The sequence below is a fragment of the Bubalus kerabau genome, chromosome 1 (assembly GCF_029407905.1).
Source record: "Bubalus kerabau isolate K-KA32 ecotype Philippines breed swamp buffalo chromosome 1, PCC_UOA_SB_1v2, whole genome shotgun sequence".
NCBI lineage: Eukaryota > Metazoa > Chordata > Mammalia > Artiodactyla > Bovidae > Bubalus > Bubalus kerabau.
In genome coordinates this window covers 280,069,805-280,083,276 of record NC_073624.1, presented here as the reverse complement: position 1 = coordinate 280,083,276, position 13,472 = coordinate 280,069,805, and the positions used below count along the sequence as shown (strand labels likewise).

General features: G+C 42.6%; 1 protein-coding gene across 1 annotated transcript in view; it reads right to left on the bottom strand.

Annotated features, from left to right (window-relative positions):
* CAMK4 (calcium/calmodulin dependent protein kinase IV) overlaps positions 1–13,472 on the bottom strand; it is a gene marked incomplete at its 5' end in the record, with an annotated part of 267,128 nt that overhangs the window by 115,515 nt on the left and 138,141 nt on the right. The window contains one exon of the mRNA XM_055555476.1: positions 410–472. Coding sequence (XP_055411451.1) covers positions 410–472 — 63 coding nt within the window. The remainder of the gene's footprint in view (positions 1–409; positions 473–13,472) is intronic.

Sequence of the window (13,472 nt, the reverse complement as noted above, 5' to 3'; positions counted from 1 at the left end):
ATACTCTCTCACAGGAGACTCAAATGACTTTGGAAAGCAAAGCATTTTCTTCACAGGCATTTTCAGCAATGTCGTATTAATAAGATAGGCACACAAAAGGAAAAAGCCTGTGTTTTATTAGAGTGAAAAAAAGCTCTCCAATTTCAGTTATCCTCTTATGCATGACAATAACGATGGTATATATTGCTGGTCTGCCCATTTTGAAACTCTTTCAAGGGGTATTATTCTTAAGATTTATTCAGGTAAAGAATTGAAAAACAAGATCAGATAAGGACAAGAATTAGGCCAAGGTGGCTACTTACTGGTGGTGAAAGAAGGAGTTCTTATCATCAGAATGGACAGTAAAGAACAAAAATCTCTTTCAGTTACTTTGCAGATTATTTGAAATAGTAGGCTAAAAACCACTTACAATGTTTGGATGTGAGAGGCGAAGAAGAACTCCTATCTCAGTTCTTACGATTTTTTTGTCCACCTAAAAGGCAAAATGAGAGAAAATCAAAGATACTCCCACCTTAGAATCTCTTCATTGTAGCAGAGAATCAGAAATAGCAATAACCACCTGGATGAATCAGGTCAATGGCAGAGGTGAGTTTCTAAGCTTTTTTCTTATATGTTACCTTCTTCCCTTTCTGCCCAGCTGCATGTCTTTCCCCTCTGCTTCAGACATGAAGCGAACTCGCTAATACGGGTCACAACTCGTCAGACCCTCTACGTAGCTCCTCTGCTGTCAAGTCATCCCTAGCACCACTCAGGCACAAGTGCTTCTCAACCTATTCCTCCTCTTTCTCTTCCTTTCTTTTAAAAGCCTTGATTCAAACACATTGGAGCTGTCAGTCACTTCACTTGCTTGTTTCCCACAGAAGTGAGTGTATAACCCGGCCTGACCAGTCAGAAGACTCGCTCTCCAGCCAAAGTGACTGAGTCAGAGAATCAACAGATCACGTCATCACAGTCAGGCCTCCCCCGACATTTTACTCAAATAATCAACAAAGCGTTCTCTTTTCCTCTGAAATTGGGAGAGAAAAAGAGGATGGAATCTGCCACTACCAGGGACTGTTACTGATGCCGTTTGGAGACCACGTCCCCGAAAACAGAGCCGACGCTGCTACAGAGGAAGAGTGAGGACCGCTGACGGTGTGACCCACTGGATTCAGTTGCCCACAGGCGAGTCTGCCCTCTGAGCTTTCTCACTGTGTGAGCTACTGAGTCTCCTCTTCTACTGAAACTAGCTGGAGCTGCTTGATGCCTAGTGATGTTAGCTGAAGGAAAGTAAGGGGGTCTAAGGAAATAGTGACTCCATATGCAAGACTGGAGTACAGGTTTGGATAAAGCAGTTCCTCAGACATATGTGTTTTCTGGGATGGAAGAGGGTATACAGCTTTCATCACATTTTCCAAATATCTCAGGCAGAGGAAAGTTTACAAATCTGACCCATTTGAAAAAAAGAAAACGTGCTCCTTGGAACCAGGGGAGTCAAGGACCTCTCGTGAATGTATATGTAATGAATGCATGCCACATAGTAAGGGTTTAATACAGCTTTGTATGTACTCAGGCTCCTATTAAACAATGCCAGGCATATGAAAAAAATAAACAGATAAAAATGATCTTTTTCAGAGGAAGACTATAATCTAGTTTTGGGCATAAACCTCCTCTATAAGATGCCATAAGAAGAACATAAGCTGTAAACAAGTTTTGTTTTAAAAATTTCATTGTTCAGTGGAGAATTATTTTTCTATGAGTCAAAATATTGCTATCACTCAGTGGGTAACTATAAAAGTCTCTGAAGTTATTAGCCATTAAAAGCCACACTGTTGTTAAAATAAAATGGAGAAAGGCTTGCTTGAGTGCGCACAGGCGATGCTAGTGTGATGCGTGTGGGCTGCTGGTGGCCGCTCGGTGACATCTGGGAGCCCGACCCATAGCATGTAGACAGCATGGTTTGGGGGTGATGTGGTGTTAGAGGAAAATGCTACACGAGTTCTTTTACCTAGTGAGAAAAATCATGTATTTCATGAAAGTTTGCTATTGAACAAAAGACATCCTACTTGCATCAGATGGGAGATCTCTGACAGAGAGAGGCATTGCTAAAGCAGGCAGACACTGACAGATTTCTTCCGAAGAGCTCTTGGCTCACATTCCCTTTCAGCTCTGCAGATGCTATTGAGGAAAATCTCCATATACATGATAATTTTTTAATTATTTTAAAAATTTAACATTTTTTCTAGCTTTGCTAAGGCATAATTGATATACAAAAACCCACACATAATCAATGTATACAATGTGGTGAATCTGGACACAAGTTCCCATCACCATAATCAAGGTAGTAAATATATCCATCACCTCCAAAAGTTTCCCATGTCCCTTTGTTTTGTGTGTGGGGGGCGTTAAGAATGCTCAATGTGAAATCTACCCTCTTGACAAATTTTTAAGCGAACAATACCTTACTGTTAACTATAGGCACTGTGTTGTAGAGTAGCTCTCTGGACCTTACTGACCTTGTATAACTTGATACCCACTAAGCAACAACTCTCCACCCACTCCTCACCCATCCCTTAGGAAGCACAAGCCTACTCTCTGCTTCTATGAGTCTGACTATTTTAGATGTCTCATACAAGAAGAATTCATCCATTGAATATTGATTTTTTTTAATCACTATCTTCTCCATAGGACAAACTGAATTTCCTCACTAATACAAATATATATATATATTTTTTTTTTCATTACTGTGTGATGTTTAAAAAAGTTTCAGAACATAAGTGTCTCTAAATTAAGATTTGTTAACAATCGAACCTATTTTTCTTATTACACATTTAGTGTTCACATAATACAAGGTTTTCTTCCTTGTTTTCATAATTTTTGATCCATTTAAAATAAGTATCAGAGATAATCTTTAACTTTTTTCATATGATATAGTAAAATCTTTTAATACCAATGTGAATTTTAAGCAAATCTATTTATTTTAATTAATTTATTTTAATTGGAGGCTAATTATTTTACAATACTGTGGTGGTTTTATCATGTTATGCCAACACATTAAATGTCGGGATGCCTTCAAAAATTAGTTCTTTGAAAATTACCTAAATTCTGGAAATATTCATAACAGATTAGATTATTTGGAGTAACATTCTTCTAATGTAGTTGTTTGTTTTTAATTCAGAATTAATCTTCTTTAAAGTTAATTTTGCAAAGGGTAATTATTTTCCCACTATACTTAAGATTAGTAGCTCTCAAAGTATGATTGGAGGACCCTTCTGGGTCCCTAAGACTCTTTTCAAGGTATATAAAAGACTTGCCCTTTTCCAACTACACCTCTGGGTGAGGCTAGATATTTTTTTCTATACTTGAAACAAAACAAATTGAGTGCAGAAGCACTTGAGAATTAAACTGTCTTCTATTGAGCCAGATAATAAAGAGATTTACAAAATAATGCCACTCTTCTAAGTATTTTTATCTTTTGGAAAATAAACTTATGTTTCACTGTAAATATTATTTATGTTAAAATATACTAGAACTGGATTTATTACTATTATAGCTTTAGTTAGTTAATACTTAAAATTCTTTACTCTCTTATTATAGAGACTCTTCCATCTCTAATACAGTAAATGTGTATGTGTGTGCTGTTATTCAGTCATGTTTGACTCTTTTGTCACCCCGTGGACTATAGCCCACCAGCCTCCTCCATCCATGGGATTTTCCAGGCAAGAATACTGGAGTGGGTTGTCATTTCCTCCCCAGGGGATCAAACCCACATCTCCTGAGTCTCCCCCACTGCAGGTGGATTCTTTACCATTGTGTCAGTAAGTGTGTATAGCTATTTGGGATTCTCAGTGAGTTAAAGAGTAGAAAGGGCTTCTACAGCCCACAAGTTTGAGAACCACTACTCCAGAAACCTTAACATTACACATCTGAAAGCAGAAACTAGAAAAAGAACAAAACTGTAGTAACAATTGAAATGAAAGAAGAATGTGAACATCATCTCCTCCCTGCTCGCCTGAATGCTGCAGCCCAGACTGAATGCAGGTCATGACTCAAGTGGAGGCCAGGAAGAATCCTAGAAAGAGGAAGCTAGAGAAAACTGGGGTATGTAAAGTCATCAATCCACAGAGAGTAAACTGAGTGACAAACCTGGACTAAAGCCAAGGCAACGACAACTGAGGCATCCAGCAGGAACGAAGCTGCGAGGGAGAAGCAAAGGAGAGGAGACAGACAAAGGGCCGAGAAGCCAAGGACAAAGCAATCTGAGGTCAGAACATCTTTCCCACAGAGATTAGCTGAGAGTCACTTGTCACCTTTTCAAAACAAAGTCTAGAGGCCCCTAGGCAGCTGAACCATAGGGGTGGTTCCCCCGAAGGTGCCGCGGCTTGGCGGCCACATGGAGTGCATCCTGACAGCCGTTTCACCTGATGTCTCCCCAGTGTGTCTCCTGTTCCAGATGATATTGCTGCCTTCCCATTTCTGACTTCCCTTCCAAACACCTGGGCAGGGCCTTCCCAGGTGCCAGCACAGGGGGTACGGCTCATCCCCTGCCCCACGTGCTGCAGGGCAGCGGAGCCCACGGCCCCAACCACTGAGCCCACCTGCCCAGAGCCCGGGGTCTGCAACCAGAGAGGCCCCCATGATGAGCGGCCCGCACGCCACAGCCAGAGGGCAGTGCCCGCTCGCACCGGAGGCAGCCTGTGCACAGCAGTGCGGACGCAGTGCGGTCAGGAATAGGAGGAGGGCGGGTCAGGAGAGGGTCTGAGCGCTGGCACGGCCATCAGAGGCACTGCTACGTTTCCAAGAGCACAACTGTCAGGCGAGCCACAAGAGCGGGCAGCCGCCCGAACAGTCAGTGCTGCCGCCTGAAATGAGCTTCAAGAGCCACTAGAATTTGCACCTTTCCGAAGCATCCACGGACGGCTTTAACAAATCAACAGCACACTGTTATACAGGAGTTTTGTCCAATCATGGTTCACTCTTGAGTTTTGAATCTGAAAACCCACAAAACATACCTTCACTATGTACAAAATAACTTAGAGAAAGATAGGTTTTAATTGCTAACAATTTTCTATTATAAAAATACACATTACGTATATACACAAAAATTAAATACACAAGAAAATTCTAACTTTAGCTTCCCAGAGAACAAACATAAGGTGAGGATTAACATTCAGGTTTTTATTTGGAATGTGCACCCCCAAAACAGTGAGAGTGAGGAAAAAGGGAAGTGCAGTGAGGTAAGAGACGACAGAGCGCGGTCAGCCACTGCTGCGCTGAGCTGCAAGGACACGCAGGTCATGGGGCGGCTGCACCCGGCTGCCTTCCCCTAACAGTCCTTCCCCAGAGGAGCAGTCGCCACACCTTGAAGCTCAGGGGACGGTGGGGAGAGAGGAACTTCCTCCTGTTTCCCACTGGCCAGTTTTGGCCCCAAGGCGTTAATTCTGTATACCTCTGGGTTCCATCTGTAGTCTCGGGCAGGCATTCGTGATGCCATATTGCTCTTCATCAGGTGTCATATCTCATTCGGATTTAGAAGTGGCTGGAGGAGTCAGAAAGTTAAAGTGTGTGTCTAGGCGGGCCTCTGTGCGTGCAGCTGGCAGGCAGTCCAGCCCTCCCTGATTTGAAGATAGTTTGGCACAAGGGATCTGGGAGGCCCAAGGGCATTCAGCCCAGTCACGGTGACTTCTGAGTGTTAATCCATCACAGGAAAATCAGACTGACTGCAGTGGGGCCAGAGCTGCTTGCTAATTTACTGTATTTTACTGCCCATCAGAAAGAGCTTTTCCTTCATTTACATTCTTTGTGCCATTTACTAGCTGCCAATGTGACACTGATAATCTTAGATGGCTTGGGCACGTGCAAAGCCTTGTTTTAGCTTCCCCATGTGATGACCGCAAAGAGCTGGACATGACTGAATGACTGAACTGAACTGAACTGAACTATCTGAACTATCTTAAACAGTCAAAGAAATATATCTTTCCATCATCATAAAATCATTTGTACAGTTTTAAAACTTCATGTAAATCAAGATTCCTCAATATTGAAAGAAATCCCAACTTTGCTTTCCGCCTCCATGGAGGGAGAGAGAGAAATGGGTAAGAGGTACAGTTCCAGAGTAACATCAGAGGAGAAGGCTCCACCATCGGAACAGCTGATCAAACATGGGCCCTTCACTGAGACACACAGCAAATATATAGGGATACTGGGATTTAGAAGGCTAAGGGAAAAAAGAAGGAAGAATTGAAAAATAAGTGAAAAAGAAAGTACTGAAGAATTAAGGAGGAAGACAAAGGAAAACCAGTTTCTGCATATGAGCATAATGGATAGAGACACAGGGGTGAAGTAACTGGAAAAGGAGAGTAACCGCACCCCAGATATCTCTGGCCTTGAACTTCCCATCTCAGACGGGGTCGAGATCCAGATTCCGGAACTCCCAAGACTCTGGACAAGTTGGCTCCTGCTCTGCTTCTTCTAGGAGTCAGTCAAGTAAAGCAGCATCTCCACATAAAACGCTCAGTCTCATCTCATCTTTGCAGGGATGCAGATCGTAAGTCTTATTTTGTCTCTGTTATTTCTTTGACTTTTTAGGCTCATTTTTGGTTTTAACAATGACCAGAGAACATGATGTGAAGTACAGAACTGTGCTCTTCAGATTCTTTGTGAAAAGAGGCAAAATACAAATTATTAATGGGAAATAAGCATAAAAATATCTTTAACTTTTCCCAACTCTTTTCTGCACAGTTTCTGCTTAATTTAGCATCCTGTTTTCAGACATATCAACAAGTACATGTTGGCACTAACATGCTTGGTGAAATGACTTGACAACAGGAGCTTTGTTAAAGTCAAGAATGACAGTTTTAGCCTACAAGGATTTGAAAGCCACGATCTGCTACTTGAAATGCATAAACCAAATGTGAGACACATAAAATATTGAGGTTTTCCTACATGAAGCTATTATCTCCAAACTTTGGCCAAGTCTGATTATTCCTTTATCTTCTTCATCTAACAGAAACCTGGGCATCTGACGACTACCTTACTGTGAAGGGTGACTGCCTGGTGAAGAATGATACTGCCATTTACTGAGACGGTGAAAACTGGAGAGAAGCAGGTTTAGAAGGTGCAAGTAACAGCACGGCCCTGCCCACTGTGCCCGGCTCGCCCACTGTGCCCGGCTCGCCCACTGTTCACCGCCTTGGACTGTCACTGGTGTGTGTGTGTGCTCAGCTGCTTAGTCGGGTGGACTCTTTGAGACCCTCTGGACTATAGCCCACCAGACTCCTCTGTCCATGGAATTCTCCAGCCAAGAATACTGGAGTAGGTTGCCATTTCCTACTCCAGGGGATCTTTCTATCCCAGGGATCGAACCCATGTCTCCTGCATCTCCTGCACTGGCAGGTGGATTCTTTACCACTGAGCCATCTACTGTAGCTCACTGATCATCAAATTGATCTTTGAAGAATCAAAGATCGTCTCCACTTCTGAGCCCTTCCACTTTGCACTTGATAGTCTTTTGCCTTGAATGTTCTTCTCCAAGATATTTCAGCATGACTTTGGACTCAGAGGAGAATGGAAGGGGCAGCAGTGCAGAGGAGGTGAGGGCTCAGCGGCAGGGGCTGTGAGGAGCCACAGACATGGCGGGGTTGGGCAGAAAGAAGACGTAAGTGGCAGAGGAGCCAATCTCCTATTTCACACTTAACAAGACTAGTCTAATGCCAATCTGGCTCTAATCAGCATGAGAAGACAAACCAATAAAGCTCAAATAAGCTTGGTTTTGAGAACTGTGAAACAATGTATTTTGGTAGTTCTCTGATGGCTGCCTCCTACTCTGCATTCTCTGAAATATTTGGGAGAACGAAATGGAGGAAAGCGGAGCTTTCCAACGGAGGAGGATCCCGAGGATCTGAACTGAATTTAAGCTAGACAAAAATGCCCCTCAGGACCTCAGCCCAGAGAAAAAGACACGTGTCTTTCAGAACCTGAAACCTCTGTACATCAGGTAGGTTCAGAAGAGAGCAGCTCTTCCAAGGGAGGCTACCTCTTCTCCTTCATTCTTAAAGTCTAAAATATGAGCCTTCCTGCTCGAAGATGCTAGAAACCCTTTCACAGGGAGCAGGCTTTTACTTTACAGTGAATGAAGCAGGCTTAAAATATTCCTGGGAGACATAACAAGCTGAACAAAGCTTATACAGAAGATTTGACTGACACCAGACTTTCTTTAGAAACAGATTTAACAGAGGGAGAGAAAAACGGGAAAAGAACATGATATATACAGTGGAAAGGACTTTACATACCTCTTTATGGAGAAGGGGTACTCATTCCAGTATTCTGGCCTAGAGAATTCCAAGGACTGTATAGTCCGTGGGGTCGCAAAGAGTCACAACTGAGCAACTTTCACTTTCATTTTTCTCCTATTTCATCTCTGTATCTCTCCCTGGCATTAAGGATACATAGGGGTTACCCTCATTTAATATGTCTTAACTTATATGCAGAGTACATCATGAGAAACGCTGGGCTGGAAGAAGCACAAGCTGGAATCAAGATTACTGGGAGAAATATCAATAATCTCAGATATGCAGATGACACCACCCTTATGGCAGAAAATGAAGAAGAACTAAAAAGCCTCTTGATCAAAGTGAAAGAGGAGAGTGAAAAGGTTGGCTTAAAGCTCAACATTCAGAAAATGAAGATCATGGCATCCGGTCCCATCACTTCATGGGAAATAGATGGGGAAACAGTGGAAAGTGTCAGACTTTATTTTTCTGGGCTCCAAAATCACTGCAGATGGTGACTGCAGCCATGAAATTAAAAGAGGCTTACTCCTTGGAAGGAAAGTTATGACCAACCTAGATAGCATATTTAAAAGCAGAGACATTACTTTGCCAACAAAGGTCCCGCTAGTCAAGGCTATGGTTTTTCCAGTAGTCATGTACGGATGTGAGAGTTGGACTGTGAAGAAAGCTGAGCGCCAAAGAATTGATGCTTTTGAACTGTGGTGTGGGAGAAGACTCTTGAGAGTCCCTTGGACTGCAAGGAAATCCAACCAGTCCATCCTAAAGGAGATCAGCCCTGGGGTTTCTTTGGAAGGAATGATGCTGAAGCTGAAACTCCAGTACTTTGGCTACCTCATGCGCAGAGTTGACTCATTGGAAAAGACTCTGATGCTGGGAGGGATTGGGGGCAGGAGGAGAAGGGGACGACAGAGGATGAGACGGCTGGATGGCATCACCGACTCGATGGACGTAAGTCTGAGTGAACTCTGGGAGTTGGTGATGGACAGGGAGGCCTGGCGTGCTGCGATTCATGGGGTCGCAAAGAGTCGGACACGACTGAGCGACTGAACTGAACTGAACTGAACTTTAAAAACATCTCATTTCCCAATCCCTCACCTCTCTTCCTGCTTTCAAAGTGTATCTCTGTTCTTCTTAGCAGAAAACCTGTCCAGAGCTGTCTGTATTCTTTCTCCACTTCCTCCTGCCTTTCCTCATAGATATGTCAGTGAAATTCAATCTGGCTTCATCTGCCTTTATAGGAGAGACCAGTGGTCTCCTTGAAGGAGGCTAACTACTGTTCTGATCTTATCTTACTCTGTCAGCAGCATTTGATATATTATTTGATCACTCCCTTCTTCACATGAAACTGATTACACATTGTCACCATTCTGGTCTGACTTTTCTTCTACTTTAAAGGCTACACAAGTATTACACTCTGATTTTTAGCCTCTGCGATGATCACTCCCTCTGCATACAGCAGCCAGTGATATCTTTAAAATGTAAATCAGGTCATGATACTCTCCAGTTTAAACGCTGGCACCCCACTGCGCTCAGAATAAGGCCTCTGCCTCCGAGGCCTTACAGCTCCAGGCGGGGCCTCACCCTTGTGGGCGGATGTTGTTTTCTTTCTACACTGGCCGCTCGACCTCCAGACCAGGCTCCAGGCCTCCTCCCCTTGACCCTGTCACTTCACTCAGAAAGCAACGAAGAGGCTTTCCCAGGTCACTGCACCAAAAGAAGGTACATGCACATATACACGGGGCTTCCCCGGTGGCTCAGGGGTAAAGAATCTGCCTGCAACGGAGGAGCCGCAGGAGACTCAGGTCCAGTCCCTGGGTCGGGAAGATCCCTGGAGGAGGGCAGGGCAACCCACTCCAGTGCCCTTGCCTGGAGAGTTCCATGGACAGAGGAGCCTGGCGGCTTACAGCCTGTGGGGCTGCAGAGTCAGACACGGCTGAGTGACTAAGCACACACGCAGGCTCACGTACACACACAGCCACACACATCACTCTAGTCCCTTCATAGATTTACACAAATCTGTGTTACCACTTGGTGATAAATTACCTGCTTCTTCCACCAGAACATAAGCTCTATAATAGCCAATGGCCTGTCCATTTTTACCCATCAGTACATCCAGCATTACTTACCAACCCCTGGTCTATACTAACTTATTGAATAAATAAAGGAGGGATGGTGCTACTATTTGAATATAAAAGGTTGGTGACTCAAAGGAAAAATCTCTGGTTTAACAGCTTTGTTGAGATGAGATTGGATTTGGTTAGTCATTTCTCTTCCTGCCAGTCAAATCACGCTATCAACATCAATGGAGTGGAGAGTGCCTCTCTCACAGGCAGAGCTAAGTACCCAGATCGTCTAGTCTGGTAAGAGCTGTGATTTCTAAATTGTGAGCCATAAAGAGTCACTATAGTACTTATGCAAGACTGCACTCTCCCAGGATAAACAGGGACTGTTCCAAGAAACAGAATTAATACAAGCTCTGGTGAGTCACTGCCTTTCTAAGCCCACTGCAGCGGGTACGGATATTCCACAGCTGCTCCTCTCGCCCTGGGAGGATACAGAGAGCGTCACAGCTTCTTCTTCAACCAGGACACCCTGCTGTCATGTGTGTGACCCACACTGTGTATCAAACACAACCACAGAAGAGATTAAATGAGAGTGAGATGATGAAAATCAGAAAAGAGAACAGTGAGAGCTAGAATATATATGCATTCCCAAAGAAGGAGAAGTGAGATCTTGGTAAGCAGAGAAATCTAGGGACGCAACTATGAATATTCTGCTCTGTCTCTGTGCCTGTCCAGGGACAGTTCTAAAGAAAAGCTCTGCTGGATTCTGACTCCCATATTCCCCAATGAGGTGACTTCAATACCCTCATGATCGAATCCATGCAAAAATGAAATTGATATCCGGTGATTTAAAAAATGAATATAGTGTTAGCCTCCCAAATGTTCCTTTATGTTCATGTTGCCAAGGCTGGAAGAAAATAAATGCATATTATTTATTTTTATAAAGGTATCATAGTCACTTTTTTTTAAAGTAAAATATAAAAAGCAAAAAAGAGTAATGTATCTACCATTTTAACATTGCCATTTTATTTCCTTTTACTTTTAAAAATTGTGCATATTTCCTTATATATTTCAAATATGGGAATACAATTTTTTGCAAATATGCAAAATACAATTGTTTGCATATAAAATATGCAAATACAATTGTTTCTTACAATGTTCACTGAAAATATCATAAAGTTTTATGACTACCTAATGTTAATAAGGGGCTTCCCTCGTAACTCCATTGGTAAAGAATCTTCCTGCAATGCAGCAGACATGGGTTCGATCTCTGAGTTGGGAAGATCCCCTGGAGAAGGAAATGGCAACCCACTCCAGTATTCTTACCTGGAGAATCTCATGCACAGAGGAGCCTGGTGGACTACACTTCATGGGGTCGCAAGAGTTGGTTGGACACGACTTAGCAACTAAACCACCACCAATGTTCATAAGCAGAATGTAAAGGAGCTTCCTAATGGCCCAGTGTCATTAATGGCTAGATAGAGCTTCCCTGGTGTCTCAGATGGTAAAGAATTTGCCTGCAATGCAAGAGACCTACGTTTGATCCCTGGGTTGGGAAGATCCCCTGGAGAAAGAAATGGCTACCCACTCCAGTATTCTTGCCTGGTGAATTCCATTGACAGAGGAGCCTGGCGGGCTACAGTCCCTGGAGTGGCAAAGAGTCAGATACGACTAGTGACTAACACTAACTTATGGTTAGATACTTTAAAAATTTCTCACATTTTGTTACTAATATAAGTCATTCTGTAATGAACATCCTTGGCTGTACTTTTTTTAAAATTTAATTTGAATTCTGGACCTTTTTGAATTTTTAAAATTTAATTTGAATTCTGGACCTTTTTAAATTTGAATTTAGAGCCCTTTATAAAGTCTCTTTTCCCATGTGAGAATTATCTCAATTTCTTCATGGATAAGATGGGGATAATAATTGCTACCCTACAGTATTTTATTGTTGTAGGATTAAATGAGAATATATGCAAAATCTTTTGGCCCATGGTAGATGTTCAGTGCCATTCCTGAAAGAATTTATAAAAGCAAGGTGAACATTTCCCAGTTTTCTATTTCCAATTTTCTAAGTCTTTCCATAAAAATTAATCCAATAAAAACAAACTCAACATAGAAATAAAGGTATCTATGACAGCATTCCAGTGCTAGTAAGGAAAAATGTCTAACAAGCAGGAAAATATAGTTTTTATTTATCCTTTTTCCCTAAAGTTGAAGACAGTTTTATTAAAATCCTAAACTATGTCCAATATAATCTTGCTGAATGGTAGTCAAAGAGGGGCATTGATGCCTCTTTGCATTCAGATTTAAACACATTCCTTCACCTTTTTTGAAGACTGGGATGAGAGCTGTACTACTTTAGTTAAGCTCCATAGAAGTTTCAAGACCATTTCTTATGTTTATTAATTACTGCTGACTATCACGGAGAAGGCAATGGCACCCCACTCCAGTACTCTTGCCTGGAAAATCCCATGGATGGAGGAGCCTGGTAGGCTGCAGTCCATGGGGTCACTAAGAGTCGGGCACGACTGAGCGACTTCTCTTTCACTTTTCACTTTCATGCATTGGAGAAGGAAATGGCAACCCACTCCGGTGTTCTTGCCTGGAGAATCCCAGGGACAGGGGAGCCTGGTGGGCTGCCATCTATGGGGTAGCACAGAGTCGGACACAACTGAAGCGACTTAGCAGCTGGCAATCAGGGTAACACCTGGGTTACTACAGACCTGGGGATCAGCCAGGTCCTATAGTCATTCAAGTTCTAACAGAACTGGAACAAATTCATCATTTCCCTTTTGTCCTTTTTGGTCATTTCCACACCATCAAGACAGTGCTTTTAAAAGCACTTTACAAATTACTAAGGAGGCATGAAAATAGCAAACTTCAGTTCTCATTTTATATTGCTTTCAGCTGGACAGCAATGACTGGGTGGCACAATCCGCAAACCATGTGAAGTGAAGGGCAGAGCACTGTGTATTCTCAGAGGCCTGAATTCTCCCTTTGATCCTAAAACTAGGTGATCATCTACAAGACACAAAACTGAGAATTTAAATATTCAAGAAGCTTATGACTTTGTAACCTGTCAAAGAACAAAAACAAAAAACAAATGACAAAAACAAAAAGTACTCCTGGAAATACT